Source organism: Gadus morhua, chromosome 3 (genome assembly GCF_902167405.1).
Source record: "Gadus morhua chromosome 3, gadMor3.0, whole genome shotgun sequence".
Taxonomy (NCBI): Eukaryota; Metazoa; Chordata; class Actinopteri; order Gadiformes; family Gadidae; genus Gadus; species Gadus morhua.
Window position 1 is genome coordinate 4,987,295 of NC_044050.1, and position 20,148 is coordinate 5,007,442.

At 37.9% G+C, this 20,148-nt stretch overlaps 1 protein-coding gene across 5 annotated transcripts in view; it reads right to left on the minus strand.

The window, feature by feature from the left end:
- Positions 1-2,976: 2,976 nt before the first annotated feature.
- Positions 2,977-20,148, minus strand: part of LOC115540764 (glutamate receptor 2) — a 69,575-nt gene continuing 52,403 nt past the window's right edge. The window contains exons 14-20 of one of the 5 annotated variants that reach the window (XM_030352328.1): positions 19,238-19,392; positions 18,950-19,148; positions 17,328-17,575; positions 12,552-12,666; positions 9,878-10,012; positions 9,369-9,544; positions 2,977-6,442 (exon numbers count right to left, since the gene is read on the minus strand). In XM_030352328.1, coding sequence (XP_030208188.1) covers positions 9,374-9,544; positions 9,878-10,012; positions 12,552-12,666; positions 17,328-17,575; positions 18,950-19,148; positions 19,238-19,392 — 1,023 coding nt within the window. In that variant the 3' untranslated portion in view covers positions 2,977-6,442; positions 9,369-9,373. Of the gene's footprint in view, positions 6,443-9,368; positions 9,545-9,877; positions 10,013-12,551; positions 12,667-13,423; positions 13,539-17,327; positions 17,576-18,949; positions 19,149-19,237; positions 19,393-20,148 lie in introns of all 5 variants that reach the window. The other 4 variants (XM_030352329.1, XM_030352327.1, XM_030352330.1 and 1 more) reach the window with 4 other exon arrangements.

The window sequence follows — 20,148 nt, forward strand, 5'->3', positions numbered from 1 at the left end:
TGTTGCTGTCCTTCATTTTGAGTACAATACTGTATTGTTACCTAGTGTGAGTGTCTGCACTTTAATGCATTTTAAGTAAATGTCTCTTTGTGTACGCATGCCAGATATTTTGAAGTATCAAATTACTGTAAAGCTGTTAAAGACAACATTTTTGCATCTGCCCATTATTATTATGCAAAGTTTATTGAAAGTTTCTAGTTCTTCCTAGCACAACCAATTGTTCAAATGCATTGTTCAACTGTTAATGCATGATTCTACTGAATTGGTACAAATTGCTAGACTAGCCTGATATTGCCAGACCAATTAGACAATTATTCTTGAACATTTCAGTTAATTTTTTATCGATTTCAAAGGGGCATCATCAACTACCGAAGTCAAAAAGGCCTTAGGACGCAATTGGATATACCTACAACAATCAGAGCAACACAATGTTTGACACATCTTGGTTGTTGAAAATGCCTCAATGGCACGCCAGGGGCTCCACTGTAAGGTCATCGTATCAAACCTGCACCATGTTACGTAGATGCAGTTGTGATTGGTCTGATCGGAAGCGGGGCCATCTGCATATGCCAGCCCAGAGCAAATATAACTTGGCAAATAAGACGAATCTACGACCATACACAAATTTGCTCGTAAATTTGCTGGGATCCCAGGATTGCACACAAAAAGGGTTCATATTTGACATGGTATCAAGTGGAAACACTGAGCCTGTTTTAGGCCACAGCCCCTGCATTGTTGACCCAGAAGTGATGCTTAATTAATTCTCAAAATCTTTGAGAAAGTCCCCATTTTCTACAACTTTTAAATAATTTGTATATTTTGTTATCGTTTTTCTTTTCCCCTGCTGGAATTGGGTAAATACAAAGGGTGGCCAGGCTACTTGAAATTTGATGGGCAGTTGGCTCTAAAAATGACATAACAGCACCATCCATGTATCGTTGACCATATTCAGGGTATTGGCGTCACTTGCACTCGCAATTAGCATCACAGTCGCTTCACACTGGTGTTGGGTCAGTGGCTTTATAGAAGGGAGTTGATAGTGGTGGTGGTGGATTTTGGAACTGTTTACCTTAGATATATGATTGATTTTGATTCATTTACCTCCAGTAAACCAGTTTTTTGGCAAATACTTCAAAGTTGGTACATATATAGATACTGCAATTAATGAGGTCTTTAAAGAGTAGAGGACCTCTTCGGCAACAGGGCGTGCCATAACTCAGGATCAAACAAAAACAATCGGCCCTATTATCGGTCAATCGAAAGTCCATTTCAGAGCGACCCAGGGCCTTTAAACTTGCCGGGCTCGCTCATTATTCTTGGTGGCATAAGCATGTCAGAAATATTGTTGGTACAACCACACATAGTCTAGTTGTATTTATTATTTTAATATTCACTGCATTGTGAAAAAATGTTTAGTACAACTCATATCAGCTACCTAACTAGCCAGCCTATAAAACTCCTGACAACTGTCTTCTCCTTAATACTGGCCCAGCAGAAACCACAAGCTGGCCCTCACAAACATGACAGTACCTGGCCTGAAAAAAACGCCTCATGTCAGAAAGGTAAATCATGGTTGCTCTGTGGTAATCGTTGGCCTTTCGTGGGTGTGGTCAACGTTTCCATGGTAACAGCGAGCTCCACCAATCAGACGTTGTGTTACACTTTAGGATTGTGGGTAGTGTAGTGCTTTTAAATTACACTGAATAAAACATGTTTTTCTGATAACTTAATTTTAAATTTTAACTTTTACAGGAGCATATACCATTGTTTCACAATGACTTGGTGGTAAGTATACCATGGATGGTTACGACATAATGGCGTATAATCAAAACCTCTATGCAGAATATTAATGGGATTTTCTCTTTTTGTTGCGTTAACACATCCAAATATTATGTTCTACCCACACATTCGGTTGTGTTTCTAAGCCGTTACCTGTGCGTATGGCGTTCCATGGCTAATTTTGTGACGCAGATGGTCTGTCACAGACAATGGGTTGTTCCATTCTTATCTTATAGGGGTGTTAGAAACATTACAGCATAAAGCTAGCGATTTATGATAGCGTGCCTAACACCCGCTAGCAAATTACATGCTGTCATTGACATCCCTTTACCTGAGGTAATTTCTTGATACGTGTTTTATGATACAGGCTTATGCCGATATTTTCTTTGTTCCCCAACTGTGGCTTATAATTGTACGTAATTTACAGGACCTCGACAGTGAATCATCATTCACGTTTACATGGACACTTCTGATCCAATTGGATTTCTAATCGGAATATATCTATTCCTATCATGCAATCCGAATGCACTGTGTACAGGGCCGTAGCACCAAATCCTGGGCCCCTATACTATAGGTTCTGATGGACCCCCTGCGCCAGAGGGGGGGGGGGGGAAGAGGTAAGATAATTTTTTTGTTTCATGGGCCCCCCCTCTGCCTTGGGCCCCCCCACAACCGTCCCCTTTGTCCCCGCAGTCCGACGGCCCTGACTGTGTATATATGCCATTTACAAAGGTGGTATGCTTACGTTCATTTGTCTCTCACGCACAACCGTTATGTTGGTCTGCACTTATATGATATACGTAAGGGATAATGTTGTAGGCTACAGAACGCCGGTCATTATCGGGAAAATAAGCCCCTTCAGGGCGAACCGTACCCCGATGCGAAGTGGAGATGTCTTGCTTCGCCCTGAAGGTTATTATTTTCAATAATGACCAACGGACCAATTGCGAATTACTGAAGCTGATGCCATGGCGTAAATATGATCACTTTTCATTCCGATTGAGCTGTTCTTCCACTTCTAATGGGATCAGAAGTGTCCATGTAAACGCGGCTACTGTAACTTTATTCATCAAGACTCAAAAGCGACTAACCTTTTTTGAATACAATTGATCCTTTTCTCTTTTCATCTTTACTTCGACATTGAATCGTGGCATGATAACTAGAAACAACTTAAAAGAAACAACTTAAACCACTCACCAATATGCAACTCAATTTTATTCTGAATATATAAATAGCCTCCATATAGTGTCCAAGTGCATCACAACATGTATGAAACGACCAGAATGCAGACATTTTTATTGAATTTGAACGAAAAAAATCTTGATTGGATTTAGACCAGGTCACAAAGAAAGGTATTTTTGAATGTTGAAGGATTCGATTATAAATGGGAAAATGACAGAAGAAGGCTTACTTAAAACAAATATTTTTCAAAAAAGATTGTACATAACTTAAATACTTGCAATGCCTTTATATATCTAATGAACAAGTAGAGGGTTCTACTTGAACTTTATTTGCAAAACATCTTAAAAATCGTAGCAGTCAGTCACACATACATATGCAGTCATTCCAAACTATATAACTTTTAAATAATTGCAAATATTACATTTATGTTGATGTTGTTATGTTATGGTTGAATATACAAATGAATTAAAACAATGCAAATGTTTCCAATGAAACAAAACTTTTAATAAACCTGATTATTTCTAACCTATGGCAACTTTAGTGAATCAAAGTAGAAAGGCCTATCTATAAATTAATGTTTTTATTTTTCTATAGCTGGGCTTAAAATATAGGCAATACATTAAGCATCCATGCATTATAGACTCAATGTGATTACATTTTATGTAATACTGTTTTTTTTCTGCATTCATACAGCCAAGAAATGGTGAGCAACTGGGAAAACATAACACAGAATTTTGTATAAAATGTCCCTTTTAAAGACATAATGATCAGAAAGATGTTATTATTTAGCATATTATAATATCAACAACAAAGTTAATACTTGATCATTAAATAATCATCATTTGATAATGCCACTAATCAATTTGTTATTATAGTCCCCGGTTTGGCATTTAGACAGATGACTTTACATTATATGATTACCCATATTTGATTTCTTATATTCAGATCAATTACATTGTTTCTGGGTTCTTTGTAGACTGATCAGCACTAATTATCTCAAAATATGATCTAAATAAAGGTTGGTAAGCTTGCCTTTAAGCTTTTTGCACTAAGCCATCATTGAGAAAAAGATGTATGGCACAGTGTAAAACATTTGCAAACATTAAGAATTAAGGAATCTCAGGTTATTTGAAGACCACAACTACAATAAATGAATTGGTTATTGATATCCTATCACAAAAAAATATGTCCTAATACCTTACTATTGAGTTATGTGGTTTGATTTTAGTATTTCGTTTCTTTTAAATGTTGATTATGGATATGAAGAAACATTCTATCTTTCCATAGCACATTCGATTTATGGGGATATTATGTAATCTGTGCCTCTTTGAGATTCCAAAAGATCATTTTTAGATTTCTATTTTAACCTTCTTGGGTTTTGATCATGTGGATTTTTAACAGTATCTTTTGTTTGGAACCTGACCATTTTGAATCATTAAATGATTAAAAAAATTAAGTTTTCACCTTATTTCTTAACCTGACTAATCTTTATTTAATTCATTTTTCCATCTCACATAATGAGAATAACCTGGGATTTAACATTGACAAAGTTGTACAGTTTTCACTTATTATCATTAGTATTATGTAATGATAACCGGAACATTTTTTAAATGTTTACTCAACTGAACTATATTACAAAGGATATCTCTCCGTTGGCACATTTTCTTCTGAAATGATCCATGAGAATGGATGCCTATAAATGTCTTAATGTTTTTTTTTAAATCCAAGGTAAAAAAGCGAACACGTCTGTTTGTTAAAGTTATTGTAGGAAAATGTATCAGTTTATGTCACAGAGACACGCAGAGTTCTATGTATGTGTTTCAAATACAAAGACATCTTTCAAAACAAACAAAACAATGAAAGTTAATGGCTAGATCAGAAATAATATAATATTAAATAAAAAACATCTAAAAACGAAACGGTTTTCTTTGAAACTAGCTTTTTTCAATGTGGTATTTCCTTTACATGTATTTGTGAAATTATGGTTAATACATGAAACAGCCGTCCTTATGAGGTATACCCAATGGTTAACAATGAGTTAATCTCAGAATTCGTTTTAATACCTATTTGAGAAGAAAACAAATTAACATCAAATTTCTGTTTATGATAAATATAAGTCCACAATCCAAAATGACAGTGGTAGTCGTACACTATATAAATAACATTGTCTTCCATGTCAACATGTAATTAACATTGTTAATATACTTACTATTAAACAGTAAAATACAGCCAAGCGTACAGCTTAATGGCTGATATGTTAATCTTCAACAAAAGGCTAAATTAGGCAAGTAACATGCAATTCTTTTTTTTCCATTTTCATCCCTATCATCTTTTCACTCAAATACCATTATTTTAAATTCATCATCATTCTGCTCATCAATAGCATTGTCTTTATTAGTGCAGTGTATTTATAAAAAAGGATGTTTTTTAAATTGTTTTAAATATGGGTACCTCACAGCATTAAAAGTTCCAATTGGCTCAGTTTAAATTATAAACTGCTGTTATTCTCACAAGGAAAATGGAACAGACAGTCATTGGTTTGGCACCTCATCCAGTTCATTCAGAACTGACCATTTGCATTTGTGGGTGATACTTTGTAAATACAGTATATGCCAGTCCATGCATTTGTCAGGTTTTAAATTCTCTACTAATATAGGATTTCTGAAGTAAAAAACAATTATTAGCTTTTAGACTTTCCCTAATTCAATTTGTCATCATCTTACAGAACTACATTTTCAGTATATCAATATTTTCTACATATTTCTCTCAACTCTTTTCAGTTCGCACTTGTTTTTTGTAGTTGGTGGTAGCAAATTTGTTTGTTATGCCTTTGCATTAAAGCATAAATGACTAGACACCACAGTAGTTTTTGTTATATGTACAGAAAAAGTCAACACATAGTTCCTAATGTCTTCCAACACACTGCTTATTCAAAACATCCTGGAATCAGTCGAGCTTGTTTGGCTTAAAATCCTTCAGCTGTGCTTTATCGTTATTGTCTCCACGGTGGAAACAAACGAGGCCTTGGCCAGGCCAGCTGTTCTGTTAAATGTGTATCTTGGGCAGTCCTAGGAGGCAGCCTGCCACACACGCTTCAGGAAAGGGAAAAGATGTCATACGTTTCAACCTCTCAAATCTGTTGAAGACATGAGTCCTTGGAAAAGAGGATTAGTTGAGTGAAAGTGTGACTTTTTGGTGATGATAAAAGAGTAAAGAGTAAGACTATCAAACACTGGAATTAATTATAAGTTAATGGAGAAAATAATACACGTTTCAGTTCTTCAATAGGGGTCTGATGAAAAAAAGAGTTTGTTGCTTGGCGGTAAGGCACTGGGTCAGGACGTGGTCAGGACGGGTCGGTCATGCTAAGACTCATGGGTAATCCTGGGTGGAGGTAGGCCGATGGCACACAACCGTTCTCACTGGTCGGTCCTGTGATTGACAGACGAGCTTTTGAGCGCATCGCTTCTGTAAATGTCATCTATATGAAGAAAAATACAAAGCACACAATCAAAAACACAAACATTTATCACCTGTAACTGACCGTATTGCCCACATTAATTACATATAGTCATTTCTGTAACAAGTCAACGTTACCTTTAATAAAATACAAAAATAGGAAACATATTACAATCGTTATAATGTATGTTAATAAAACATTCAATAGGAGAAACCCCTAGCCCCCTCTCATCACTTAATGGCAAAAATATATCTGGTACATCTTCAACATCAACCTCAGAAAACGTTAGTTAACATGAAAGATTGCTGAGCTTCTACAAGTCAAGCATGTTAGTTGTTTTGTTTCGCTAGTTTAGATGGTGGAATGATTAAGCAATGACATGTTCAATGGGAATGTTTTCTTTGTATGTTATCTTTGGAACATACTATTTGTCATCAAAAATTATTAGTTGTTTATCTAATTCCCTTAGTATATTGATCTGTATATATACGTATTTATTAACAATACTGTCGTATATGCTTTATGATATTTGTTATATATATATTGTATATCTATAAAATATTTATATGCAATTATAAAATGGCTAGCTATGTATTGATATGGTTTAAAACGTTGTATGCCAACAAACATTGGATTATTGTTCATTATATTTCAACTGGTAATGCTATGAATATCTATTTTTCTCACTTTTCTCATCTTACTAAATAACTTAATAACTATTACTCGGCCTGGCTCTGCTTCTCCCTACGTATGGAGTGCTCTCCCAATGATTTAGATGGGCATTTAAACCCAAATAACGTTACTGCAGACTTATTCACATCAAATTCATATTAAAACTAAAGATACATGCACATTCATTTCATTATTATTTTGTAATTTGGAAAACGCTTTAATAAAAATTGACTTATATTGAATTCAGACAGACTTCATGAACTCACCCTTTGTATAGAATTTTAAAATTTCAACAGACAGCATTTGCAGTTAAAAGGTGTGTGTGACTGGGGTGTATAAAGGTGATCGTAAAGTATCAAAGGATTTCCTACACAATGTTACGAGATGGCATGGATACTTCTCTTTTAACTAAACTTTCAATCAATATAAAGCTGAGAAATGACTTTCTAATGCTAGTCTAACGAGAGGATGATCGGCTAAAGAGAGAGGTGGAGAAATAAAAAAAGAACAGGAAAAGAGGGTGGGCGAGAATAACAGGGTTACAGGTTACTGGTTTTAAGGCTTCATTCCATCTCTGTTGCATCTCCTCATTAGAACAACACAATCAATGCACCAGTGCGATTGGTTACATTAACAGTCTCTTCATTTGTATATTATTTGCTTTTGTTATACGTTCAAATCGTACCCATCTCTGTCATTCATCTGCATTTGTCTGTTCAGAGCTAGTGCTAGAAATAAATCGTTATAGTCACGCATTATAAACAACCGAGAATGTATGCTAAAGTTTTAACTTTTACATTAATTATCAAATATTATCAATAGATAGAATATTTATGAGCAAATTTAAGTCAATACTGCAAGTGAAACACTTACATACTATATATACTGCTTATACGTCCATACCTATACCATTATAAACATCTATTTACAGTTAAGTAAATAGTTAAGGTCATCCTGACCAGTACTCTCCGTCACATATGTTGTTTAATCGGTTACAGTTTCTGCAGCTACAGAAAGCAGTACACATATGGTAGCAATGGCTCTGGGCTTTATAATATCCCTGGGGCTGGTAGCTATTTGGCCGATGCAGGTCAAATTAAAGGTCAAAATTAAAATACATAATTAATGATGATGGATATAACTGCATTGCACTTTATATGTATATAATTCAGATTTTTTTTTAACATTAGCAAAGCTGTCCCCCTAACAATTTGATTATGAGAACCCAACTGTGCTAGCCTGTAGGAGATGCCGTGCATTGACACAGATGGAATAAGTATGGAGTCCTATCTTACACACTCAGTGTAGCTCTGCTATTAGGTTTATATTTAGGACGTAACTAAAGTAACAAGACAGGAAGGAGGTGCAAGGAAGGTGGGGAAGCTCAGTGAGGTAAGAAGACAACCAGGATAATACGGACAAACAAGTCAAACACAACTGAGGAGGTGAAAAGTAAAAAAGGTTGAGCAGGTAAATTCACAGCCAAGGATAGCTTTTGTCCAGTGTGGTCTGTGGCCAACACACTGATGCCTCTGGAACTAAATAGTGACATTAATAATAAAGACAAATGTCAAATTCTTACAATGCCAAGAAAAGGCTTTCGTTGTGTGTTAAAGGTTGGGTATGGAATTCGCTTTTTTGGCCATTTTTGCAAAATTACTTGAAATCCTTATCATAACCCACTTAGAGCCACTGAGTTAGAAGTACTGACATGAAAATTAAACAAGTCAATCATCTGTGGAACGGGCAGGGCTCGAAAAACTCCAGCCAATGATTTCCAGAGCCACCGAGTTGCATTGGACAGTAAGTACGTCAATCAAACGGTCGTACTGCACTCCCCCTCCCCCGCACGACCCCTTCGTGCACGTACTCAAAGCTCGTGACCCAGAGCAAGCTTCTGTTTGTTGTTATCCTGCAGTAGCTACTGGAGCTAGCTAACTAACTAGCTAATGGCTCGCTCTCGCGCATCTGTGTTCGCTCGTGCATGATTGCGCGTCCATGTACTTGGAATGGGTGGAGTCATAGTCAGCGTTGAAGGAGAGGGGGTAGGACGATTTGAGTTGTGTATTTTCAAAATCTGCTGGCGTTTCGCAAATCCCATACCCAACCTTTAAGGAAAGGCCATTTCCTTTTAATTATAAGTGCTATGGATAAGTACAGAACAATAGATGTGTAACAGTTAAATATTAGTAATTAGGAGGCAAAACCTAGTGTGACCAGCTATCAATGGCTGCAAGGTGAAGTAGACTTTAGCCGGGAGTCATCTCTCTCCTACCCGTCTTAGATCTTGACGCTCTCGATGCCATAGACGTTGTAGCCTTCCTTATAGGTGGCGTAGTTTGGCTGGTGACCAGGAGACTGCAGGTTGTAGTTAGGGGGATGTTGAGGGGAGGAAAGGGTATGCGTGTAGTTTTGTGTGTGCTGAGGGGAGGACAATGTGGTTGCTGCCACCTTTGAAAAAATGTAAAGTATAAAAGGGTTAAGAAGAGTGTTTATGTCCCCCTTATGGCCTTACAATATATCTTGTAAGGCCATTTGCAGCTTCATGCAAAACCTTGAACCATAACGTTATTAGTCATTGTTTTCCTCAAACGAAAATATCCTGTGATTCGCAAGTTGCGCAGTGTGTGTTCCAAAAATGGCCTGTTTGTTGTTAGAATTTCATATGATGATCCATAATTGTATTTTTACCTTCTGCTTGCAATGTCTGGCAACTCACTAATACTGTTTTTGTGTTCCTTTCTCCAGTCAGTACATTGAATATTCCCACTTGTTAATCCATACCTTCATCTTCTTGGCCTCCGTGCGACTCTTATAGCAGAACTCCACCAGGGCCACCATCATGGCCAGACCCAGGCCACCCACAAGGATGTAGAACACTCCAGCAACATTACTGAGGGACAGAGCACTCGTCTTTTCCTGGGTGAAAACACAAGCGCACACGCACACACGCACACACACACACACACACGCACGCACGCACGCACACGCACGCACTCAGACACACACACAAACACATGCACAGATGCACACACACACAAATAAATCCAGTCAAATTGTTGCATTGTTGGAAGGGAGTTGAGGAAATTAATAACACGAATGTGAGACCTAGATTTATTTTTAACTGTTAACATAAAGTAGATCTTTCACACTTAAGTCTGATAGATCCTTACAAAACAGATTGTGTCATCATTATTGTATATGCATACATATACATCTAGCTGCTTTCTAGAAAGATGCCATAAATATATTAAATTGAGACAAAATTGTAACAAAATAAAAACAATAACATTGTATGTCTGGAAACAAAGTATAATGTACAAGCACAGGTATAGAATGGAATACAAAGAGTGGCTTGACAGAATAAATCTACAAATCCATAGACTGTTTGCTGAGCTCGAAATGATTATTATGGAAACTTCAATAATGTAATACTTGCCACACAGCCTTATATAGACAATACAGAATAATATACTACAGACTGTTCCTAGCTTTGTTGGTTTTCAAGTGGCATCTGACAGACATTGCATTTGACAACACAGATGTTTGTTTGTAATTTCATTAAAGTGGCAACCCTTCAGATTAAACCTAGTAATTCAATAGTTTCCTCGGACCAGGAGGGCTTAATATAGGAATAAGAGTCTCTTTATACTCCAATACTACTGGTATTGCACCTCCTCCTTCTTCCTTTCATTTGTGTTAATTGATTCAGGCACCTATGATTGACAGGCAAGATTACCAGGCAAGATTCTACGAACCAATCAGGGAAGAGATTAAATAATCTGAAATCAGAAATATTTTAAATTGGATAATACAAGAAGCAGGCACAGTCAACTCCCTACACATATTCCACTGCACATTTAACTCACTAGCTGATGGTGGCTCTTTAATTTCTCATGAATAACACTCAAATAATGGCTCTTAAAACGTACCTACAGACCCTTTAATGTGCTTGAGGAGAATGCATGATAACAATCTTGTTACTGTCATCGATCGATCTAGGGAAACCAGTTAGTACGATCAAAAGGCTGGTTCACAAACCCATTCGGGCTGCTGTATTAGAAACAGAAAGGCCATCGCTTAGCATAGCTTTATAAAGAAGGCAAGGATGATAAGGGACACCAAAGAGACCAAGAACAAGCTAAGAAGTGTGTGTGAAGCAGTGATCACACCAGCAGAGCCAGCCAAGGCATGTGACCCAAGGCAACGATACCAAAGAGATATTCAGGATGTGAAGAAGCACGAATCCAAGGACTGGGCAGAAACCCAACATGAGATGCTGCTACGGATCCTTAGAACCACGAGAAGGACAAGCAAAAGAAGTACGGGAATGGGTGTACACTCAGATGGAGTGTGCGAAAGTGTAAAGTAGGTCACAGTCCTCTCATTGATCAGTGATTCGTCAGCAATTATTTTCTTCTTGAAACATTGGTAACCATCAGTGTCAGCAGAGCTTACAACAAGGTAAGAAAGAAGGAAGTGCGCCAAGCCCTCCTGGTAAAATAATAGAAGAGCTATCCTCATGCCTGAGACAACCACAACATGGGAAAAGCATATGGAGGAGGCCGCTATATATATATAAAAACATGTATTCTGATTTTGCCCAAAGGCAATAAGCATTTTCTTACTTGCCTACACCACAAATGAAAAACAATTTTCCTTTTTGAATGAATCAAGGCATTCAAGGCCATTTCTTTTTTGTCCAAGGAAACAAAGGTTTGCCCTATTTACGTTTCAGTTCACCCATCTACTGAAAAAAGACAAAATCATATTTTCTTGTTATGCAAACTCTTGGTAGCCCTAAGTCACTGAAAGTTAGCAAACTAAAAAAAAACAGACGATCTTGAGGATTGCCACTTTAATGGAATGGTGCAGTGTGTGCGGAATTAAGTGGCATCTAAGGACAGAAATTGAATATTAATTAATATTACATAAGTATAAGATAATGACTAGAGAAAATCCCATGAAGTAGGAATGGCTGTGTTTTCATGACCTCTGAATTAGCCCTTTAAATCCACACAGGGCCCTGATCCATGGAACACGCCAAATTGCACTGCCATGTTTTTACAGTAGTCCCGAACGGACAGGCGGTTCTAGAGAATTGGTATACATAATCACTGTCTTGCCTGTAAGCTATTGGTTTTACAGACTAAATAACAAAAAAAAAAAGTATAAATCTATAAAGGAATTTGAGGTAGCTACTGGCACCTTACAGGCCAGCATAGCTTCTATACGTCATTAGTAGGGGAGGGGTGGGCAGGTATTCTGTTGGTTGCAATGCCTCAACGCTAGATGCCATTAAATCCTTTAGTGCACACAAAGGACACTGCCCTTTAAGTCTGATTGATGTGTGTACAAATACCAACACTCTGGGCCAAACAACCTTGCAGGATATTCATGCAAGGAGAGATTAACTTTGTGCTTTAATAGGTTTGAACTCTGGGCACACAGAACTAACCTTACTTGTGGAGTCCTTGAAGCCACATTCTCCTTTATCGTACCACCACTTGTTTTTCATCTTGTCTAGGGTTCCTTGCTCATTCAGTTTCAAAACCGCAAGGTTTACTGGCACTCTTCAATGAGAATAACATAAATAACATCATTATCAATGTTATCTTATGTTATTAGCGAGGCAGCAGTTCTGAAACTCTTGTTTGGGGGACCAATGGCTGGACTACATTCTGTTTAATTAACATGAAGCGTCTTAATAACATCCAATTTTTAGGTCAAAAATAATATAATATTTAATGTAAAGAATACATTATATCATCTATGATTTATAATTTTTAATTGATGTAAATGATTTCAATTTGGTTGTAGTGCAGTGTTGCTGCTACTGCCGGCCCCTGAACAAGAGATTAAGAGATGCTGCAGATGAAAAGCCTTTCTCTGCTCACTGTGCAGCGGAGATACTTCAGACAGAAGACATGGATACAAAGAGTTTGTCGACTCTATCAAACTCTTTTAATCCATGGATCCTTCACAGGCCGTAAAAGGGCGATAAGCACTGCGGCTGCCATGTGGTCTGAGGTCCCATGAACCTAACCTTGGTTTGTGATGCTGCCTGGACCCTGACCTCAACCAGATGGGCTGCAATGCATCGCTTGGAGGGGGGGGGGGGGGGGGGGGGGGGGGGTAGCACAGACCTCAGAGCTTCCACCACAGACCAAAGCATCTTTCACCTTTGCACTCTTCACGTGTGTGCAAATATGAAGTGCTGTCTGTGTTGGCTTCGATGGATTAAACTCCTAAAGTCTTACCAAGTGTTCTACATCACCTCGGTGGGTAGTATGAGTGTGTGTGTGTTTGTGTGTGCATGTGTGCATTAACCTTGCTCTCCCCTCCTCCGCTGCCGCACTCTCCCTTGTCATACCACCACTTGTTTTTCAGTTTGTCCAGAAGGCCCTGTTCGTTCAACTTTAACACCGCCAGGTTCACCGCGTTTCTACATGAACACAGTGGCTGTTAGCAGTTAGCTCAGGGTCTAGACGATGGTTTACAGCAGCTAGCATCATACCAAACCACATGCTTGGAACACTAGTAAACACAGCAAAAACCTGCCTGCAAGACCGTCTTGGCTGAGATTTCCAGTTTTTCATTAAACTATGTATGTGTAAACATAGTGGCCACAACATACTTAAGTGCATAATCTAACCATTTCCCCTTGCAGGCAAAAAATCAGTTTGAGTAAAAAAAAAAACTTGATGCAAGCTGGAGATGTGGTTAAGGCTATAGGGCAGGGTACTGTAGGTTCCTACGCCTTCACACACGTTGTAATGGTTAGCCAAGGTAAGAGGTTATGGTATAGAGGAGGGTGGGCTACAAGTACAACTCTCCTCCCACTGCACCGCTTTTACTGTTCTTCTTGTTTCAGAGCCTGGCTCTCTCTTACAGCCACATTCCACATTTGAATACAATGGTAGTTATTCTGTACTTATCTGATACTTTATTTTGTATTATTTACATTTTTGGCAAATTATCTTAAATCCTTTTTAGTGACTGGATATTTAGTGACTGGATTATTTAGTTATGTGTTTTTATGTGATTATCCATTTTAGAAGGTAAACATGGCCGATAAAGCACCATGTTCACAGTGGAATCCTATCGGAACCTCTTCTGAACTTCTGTCACATAAGGTTATTTGTATGAAGCCATCAATGGATGACATGTCATTGACATTACATGTATAAGAACTTCAAGTGAATCAAGGGATTACACGTTTTACAATCTACTGGGAAACTTGCCTTGACTCTGAGTTAATATCAAGGTAGAAGGTTTGATTTTACCTTCAAGGGGAGATGGTTTTAATTGTAAAATAAATGTTTTACAATTACTTTATAAATATAATTACTATTATTATAAATTGACATGGACCCCAATTAGTGCAATTCCTATTTGATAATTGTCTTCAATTCATATATTTAAATAGATTAAATCATTATTATGAGATGTGTGTCATGAAAAATGTCGTGTATAATAGATTATTGGTATTCCTCCATTTCAGATCAGAGGCTTGGCCTGGGCTCAGTTCAGTTTGTTTGAGCAACTTAATCACTCATTTATTTGACTTAGTTCAATTATTTTGAATGGGTAACACAGTTATAGATTGCCATTGGCAAATTTGATGATTAATGAAAACCAATTGCTAAACTGAACCCATTCCACATAATCAATTCAGCTCATACAATTGTAACATTCACAATATCAATTAACATAAGGTCTGAATACACAAGTCAACATAATGCTAGGAGCAGAGACTTGGCCAATATTATGGAGGTTAAATTCCCATTCAGCAACATTTAAAAAATATTCTGTTAATGCTTTTAGAATGGAAAAGAAATGCTTGATTCATTTTAATTTGGCATTTGTTATTACTAAATTAGTTATTTAGCATCTCTGTTTCTAGCATGTTGTGTAAATAACCCAAATCATTTCTCAAGAATGCTGATTTAGCTGTGATCAAAATACATCAGTTGCTTTTAAACTATCCACTTTCATATGGAAAAGAGACAGAGCATGAAGGATTAAGACAATTAAAACAATGAGACAAACCACGTGTAAACAATCCCCCTCTTATGTAAACTCTGATTCCCTAGATGCATAACGACAAGTTGAAACAAATCTTTGCAGGATTGTAATATCTTAGGGATGTTGTACTAATACCCTTTAACGTTATCTCCCCTTGTTAGATACAGAGTATTTAAGCACTGACATGTTCATTCATCCATGCAGCTTAAGGGTGAACTGTCCCATTGCTCTAATAGAGAACCCATGGTGGGGCCAAGCTTCAAGGTTAGCCTCTCTAACAATACTCAAACAGACAGTGGGTTGGAACTAAACAGTCGCAGAGCATTATCTTCATGGCCAGAGTCTTTCATTTCAGTTAATGATTGCTTGTGTTGTTTAGGGGTGCATATTATTTGAATCCAGTATGTCTTTCCTTGGAGTCCCTAGCCACTACCCCCATTATGTTCTCACTAGCAAATGTTAGTTCTATAGATGTTAACGTAGTCAACTCCGGTATTGTATTCCATTAAAGATAGCCATGACTTTTGACTGGTGGGGAATGTGGTTACAGAGTGATGGATACTTCTGTCATTCCTATTTTTAGTCTTTCTTTATTCTAGAATAGGAAGCAAAAAATGGGTAGGCCATTATTATTGATGTATACTATGAGATTTGATCAAATATTACACATAACACATAGGCGTTGGGTACTGTTTAGGGCATAATGTGCAAATGGTCTGTAATCGAAAAGATGCATTGTTTCCCAAAAATGGTTGCCTAAACTTTGCTTATGATGTATTACTTATAAGACAAATAAGGTATCAAAGTTACCAGAGTGTACAATTCAAATCATTTCAGATAGGACTACCCAATTGATTCAAGATATAACCTTTCCATTTCAAACAATGCACACACATGCATATTCCAACACAAATGCACACAGAAAGAGGCACATTCATCAAGTTAAAACATTGAATGTTAAAACAGTCAATGTTTGAACTTAACTTACTGAATATCAACCATTTCCAGATAGCATAAGTTAAAGAGGCCAAAGCTCCTTTAACAAATATTTTCCTCTGGGACCTTTAAAGTATTATACTTTATAGTTCTACATCATTATCCGTTAGAAGGGTTCATCCCTCTTATACCCCCCATCCACCATTTACTGTATATTAAGACAATACACGCGAAGATATAGGATTACAAGATATTAATTGAATGTGTGTTTTGTTTCAAATAGATAAATAAAATGGAAGTGAAAATAAAGAATTCTGAAAAAATATATAGGCACCAGAATAATTGAGATAATAGAAGCATGGGGCCAAATTGTGTCTTTAAATCCTGCTATCCAAAACTGTTAACATAACACTTACCATATCCGACATCACCACCGCACACACATGTGCACACATATGTGCACACATACCCACGCACGTACACACAAATACACACACACACACACACACACACACACACACACACCAGACACACACACACACACACACACACACACACACACACACACACACACACACACACACACACACACACACACACAAACACTCACAAATAACCTCTATTTAGTCATGGCAACCACCACTAGCCACTGACCAGAGGTGGTACCCATGGGTTAATACAAACCACTGTGACGATGTCATCAGGGTAGGTGGATTATTATAACAACGAGTTGACTGCCATGACCCATTCGCCACACTACCATACTACACAATCCACATTTTAATTGTGACAATTTGGTCACAATTGGGATCTCTCTGCCCACTCCCATACTGATTTGCAATGTATTCCAGGTCGCTTGCAATATTTCTATGCAATCGAGCAGGATTTAAAAACACTACTTTAAAATTTGTGTTTTAGGCGTTTTTGGACTTACCCATAGCTCACATGCTATTGAGGTAAGTACTTTCTTCCTGAATATTTCCAAATTATTCCTAAATTCAATACATGCTGATATTGCAAACAAAATTTGGGAAGTGGCTTTGGTTGAGTATAGCTAATATCTTAGAATTCATGTAAGCATACAAACAGGGATTTGACACTGTGGATTGAAATCCAGTATTTTAATTTTTTTGTCAAATTACTTGACTTTGAAACGGTTTAAAGCTGCTTTAGCCAAACAGAGTGTGGCAGTATGCTCGGCAGTATGCTAGTCAATTGAATGGGACACAGCCTTTTAGGTTGGGCAGCATTGTTATATTGATCCACCCACCTTAATGGTGATCCTTTGGGGGTGGCGATGCCATAGCCTTTGGAATCAAGGTTTCCCCCCACTTTCATGGTATCACATGGCTTCCTCTGTTCAATGTATTCATTCATGGTCGATTCCAGCAGGTAGGCATACTTCCCTTTGGACTTGCGGACACGCAAAACCCCCTCTGGAGTTTTCTTAACAAAAACTGAGGGTTCTGCTGATTTCATATACTGCCACATCTTGTCAAAGAGGGCGATCTTAGAGCGCTGGATCGGTTTGGACATTGGATAGGAGACAGAAATAGATTTGTTAGTGAAAATGTGTTAATTCAAATGTAATTCACATTACAATATGCTAAATATTCATTAGCAGAATTAAATGGTTATGCTATGGAAACAGGTTATAAATCGTACCATCCCAGGCAGAAGAGGGTATTCTTTCTAAACACCTTTATGGCTACTGATGCTGTCTTGTCATTGGCCAGTGTTACAAATTGCTTTGCGAGCTATGACGAAAATATCAAACATGTTTGAAAAGATTTGGGACCTCGCAGACTAGATCGTGAAGATAGGGATGCTATAATCAGGACTCGTCGTACACTATATGACCAAATCTGAGATTGCCATCATACACTGCACAAAATCATGCAACCAAATGGTTAAATAGAACATCAAATGATACCCAAAGGTTCCCTCTGTTTTTGTATTCGAGGTAAAAGTAACATTGTCGTTCTAGTATCTAGGTCAGGGGTCGGCAACCTACGGGCCGCGTCCCAATCCGGGCAGGCCAGGCCATTTAAAATGGCCACTTTTTATCTAATTGACAAACTACAAACTTGGATAATCAGTACGAGATTTTTAAAACCCTATATGTCGTCAAAAATCAAGCTACAGAAGGCAGCTAGTCGCGCATTGCATTGCTGAACACGGGAAGCCGTTCTCGGAATGAGAATGTATACGTGTGTAAATTTGAGTTTTTCGTCAGCAGTCTGGAGGTTATATATGAAGGATTACCAAACATAGGACACAATCTTCTCCAAGATTAAAGAGATTTCTGCGAGAACTGTAGAAAGGCATATTACTCTGATATCGCTAAAAAACTTAAAGCACCAGCTTGAAAGGCGTGTCAGTGTTCAGTGTAACGTCAGCACTCAACAAGAGGAAGGATATCAATTATATATTAAATATAACGATGGTTGCAAGATACTGCGACAATGCGGTGATACGTGAGGGTCTTTTTGGTTTAAAGCCGATGGTGCCACTAAAGTGGAGGATGGGGCGACTATATTTACTGAACATTTTGAGCTTAGAGGTTGAAATCACGAAGCTATTTGCTGTTACAATCGACGAACCCCCCCCCCCCCCCCCCCCCCCGAATGGTAGAGAAGCAGAGGGGATTCCGTCATCATTAGATATTTTGGCATTGGCACCCTAGACGGGTCAGAAGAGCAGCAGCATGTAATAAATAAACAAATGCATATTCTAACTTGCACGGGGGTCTGTGACAGATATCTTTTGATTGTAAAGTGGCGAAGGAACATGAAAAAAGGTTGCAGACCCCTGATCTAGATTGATGGAACACTTTCCATATCAAACACAAATCCCCCAAAAATAACACTTCTTACTTCCCACACGTCTTACCCTAAAGAACTCCTTGGTGGACCCAGAGTCTAAGGTCCCATATGCTATCTCGGTTTGTTTAGCCAGGTCTTCGGCACTTTCTATAGGTGAAACCATCCGCTCCACAGTGAGGAAGGCAGCGAGGTTGGCAGTGTAGGATGAGATGATTATCAGTGTGAAAAACCACCAAACACCTCCCACGATACGGCCTGACAGAGACCTAGCAAGGGAGCAAGAAGATGGATAGATCTAAAGCCCGACAGCAAAGTGAAGGTATCCCGTTATTAGAGTATGTATTACAACGCAAACCTTGGTGAGATGTCACAGCCTTGACGCATGAATGCACCCAAGGAGAACCACAGAGAATTGAAGATCCCAAACTCGTTGGTTGATTCCGTTGTCAATGGCAACGCCCCATCCTCTGGCTCTTCAAGCTGCCATTCGTATGGACTGAAGCGAGAAACCTATAATAAAATACAATTATTCATATAATATTCATATTAAACATAATAATTTTCAAGAGGGGAACCGTCACACACTGAGAATATTGCTCCATATGCCTGTTTGGACTGTAATTGGGGTCTGCAACATCGTGGCAAATTCCGGACAAATTACTTCCATGGTCAAACTTTCTGTACATTTTTAGAAGGAAGAGAGTTGATTTTGCAGACCAAGATTGTTCACAACACCCGTATTAAGTTGTTAAAGCTGAACCATAAAAGCTTAAAACGTTAAAACTTAAACACAAAAGTGTCTTTCAGAGCGCTTAATTGTGGTTTTTCTGTCAGACAATAGTGTATATTTTTTGTCTGTGAATTATAACCACAGAAAATATGAGACAGAAGCTTAAGTGACAGTAATTACATTTCAATATTAAGCATGAGAAAGCGAAACTAATTATCACCAGTAATTGCCTCAGGAAAACTTGAAATTCGAGTGCTGCATTAATTTCTTATATTACCTCATTAGACCATACAATATTAAAGCTAAAATTATAATCTCATTGGTCCTCCACACATTAGTAGTGCTTACACCAGTACTGACCGGTTTCTGCTTCTACCCATAGAGTAGTCAAGACAACACCCTATAAAGTTGTATGGTCCATACATCCTAATTAACCAACTTGGCTTGATTGATCAATCGCAATCTAATCAGAGACCTATTTGGGACCGTCATGCTCGGTGTACAGCGAAAAAATATTGGTTAAATGAAAACTGAAA